Source organism: Alnus glutinosa, chromosome 9, assembly GCF_958979055.1.
Source record: "Alnus glutinosa chromosome 9, dhAlnGlut1.1, whole genome shotgun sequence".
NCBI lineage: Eukaryota > Viridiplantae > Streptophyta > Magnoliopsida > Fagales > Betulaceae > Alnus > Alnus glutinosa.
In genome coordinates, this window is record NC_084894.1 from 7,909,443 (window position 1) to 7,911,472 (window position 2,030).

Below are 2,030 nucleotides of genomic sequence, written 5' to 3' on the forward strand. Positions count from 1 at the left end.
TTTTTACCTGGACCACTATGGCAGACAATGACTAAAAGCTCTCTTCTCTCTCACAAACAAACACACACATATATGGAAGTGTCGTCAAGTAGTGGTGTTGTCACCGCAGCAATGGAGTGTAGTACAATAAGAGGATGGTGGGTTGGGGCCACATGTTGTTTTGTAACTGCCTTCTTTGAGACCTTCATGTGACTTGCACTGTTTGCTTTCTCTGCCTATATTTGTAGCCAACATCGCCTCTTTCCTCCAATTTACACAGGTTTCAACTGTGGACTGCTCTCTCTCTCTCTCTCTCTCTCTCTCATCAACCATGAAGAAGCAAAGCTTTTACTCTAATATTGCTCTTCTCCTCTTCCTTTTCCTCCTTATTTCCTGCTCAGAAATATCCGCCCGTTCCATACCAACCAAAAAAGGTATATAATTAACCTATAGTAGCTGCTGCCTTCATTTCTTCTTATTCTTCTTTCAGTTAACTGAAGTTTGGCCCTTTTGCAGGACAAGAGGAACTGAAGCTTGAAGAATCCATGAATGTATGCTCCCACTTCTTCTTCTTTTTCTTCTTATTCTTCTTATTTGAACCATGTCTCACAATTTTTTGTTTTTTTTTTCTTTTGGGTTTTTGAAATAATTTCCAGCAGCTGATGGGGTTGGAGGATTGTAATAAGGGAGACGAAGAATGCTTACAGAGAAGGATAATTTCAGAGGCTCACTTGGACTACATCTACACCCAGCACCATAAGCCATGATCCTCCTTAAGAATTAAAGTTCTGTGTCTTTTTATTTAGAGCCCTTTTCTCAATATTTCAGAATGTATTCTACTCGTTTTCTTGATAACCAACTACAACACTTGGAGAGTTACTAGAGTGGGCTTGAGGTTAATATTATACTTTCTTTATGATACAATGTGACTGTCAAATATATGTTCAGAGATGACTATTTTCTGTATGCATGTGTAGCTGTTTGTAATTAATCAAGAGTTTATGGTCTAAAACATCTAGCCTATGATATTCTTGGTATTGTGTTGAAATTAGTTGATTAATCTACAGGTTGCAAGTAAGAGAATTTATAAGATTCATTAAGAGATGTAAAAGCTACCAGAAGCAGTTCCACCTTCCTAAAAATTGTATGAGGAAATCCATGCAGAAACTTCCAAAACTCGGTTGGTGAATTGGGGATTAGGCATTAAAGCAATTAAATAAACAGTTGGGAAGTCAGCCACTGAGAATTTCAACAGCATTTACTTCCCTTGAATTTCAACTGCTTACTTCCCCCACTTGAGTTTCTTTTCAATAAGATTTTGGAAATATCCCACACTTATTATTCCTTAATTATCTGTTCTTTCTCTCTCTCTCTCTCTCTCTCTCTCTTTTTCTTTTTATCTTTTGTTCTGTTTTTGACATGTTTTGCAGGAAAACATCAGATTCTCTTTAAACATCATTTCTTCCATGATTATTTTTCTGCTTCTCTGTACTCTTAAGCCAACCAATGTGTTAAAAGGACAAGGGGTTATCTTATGGGTGGTCATGCATAATCTAAATATGCAAACGTCATCTCTCATAATCTAAATCATCTTTATTTATTTTTTTTATTTTTTTCCTGAGCAAGTACAACCAAAAGGGAAGGGTAGCTAAATTACTAACTGATAATGATATTTAGAAGGTTTCACAATAAAAACCACACCATAACAAGCACCAATGCTTTCTTTGGTTACTGTGAAGAAGAAAAAAAAATGCTTTAATTATTTTTACCACCATTTCCAGCCCCATAAAATTCTAAATTCTCACTGGATCATCATAACCAAACAGTGCTGTAGTGTGATAAACTGAGATGCAAGGGTACAATGAATCGATTATTCAGAGACGGTCCACTTTTGAATTAACAGTAGCTCCCCCAAGCCTGCAATCATAAGTTCTGAGTTAGTCACAGAGCCCATGAAGCCTCAAAGTTTATGGGGTTACCTATTTTTCTTTCATCAACAGTATTGAGTAAAAACCCTTATAACTAACATAGTTACTCTGGCCAAAACTCAA

General features: G+C 36.4%; 1 protein-coding gene across 2 annotated transcripts; it reads left to right on the forward strand.

The window, feature by feature from the left end:
- LOC133878244 (putative phytosulfokines 6) lies at positions 1–1,011 on the forward strand. 2 transcript variants are annotated; one of them, XM_062316775.1, is made up of 3 exons: positions 1–413; positions 496–530; positions 639–1,011. In XM_062316775.1, exons 1-3 carry the CDS (start codon positions 311–313, stop codon positions 744–746), a joined length of 246 nt encoding a protein of 81 aa, XP_062172759.1. In that variant the 5' UTR covers positions 1–310; the 3' UTR covers positions 747–1,011. The 2 variants fall into 2 exon arrangements, with proteins under 2 accessions (XP_062172759.1, XP_062172758.1); XM_062316774.1 differs by having other exon boundaries at positions 69–413; positions 636–1,011.
- Positions 1,012–2,030: the final 1,019 nt, after the last annotated feature.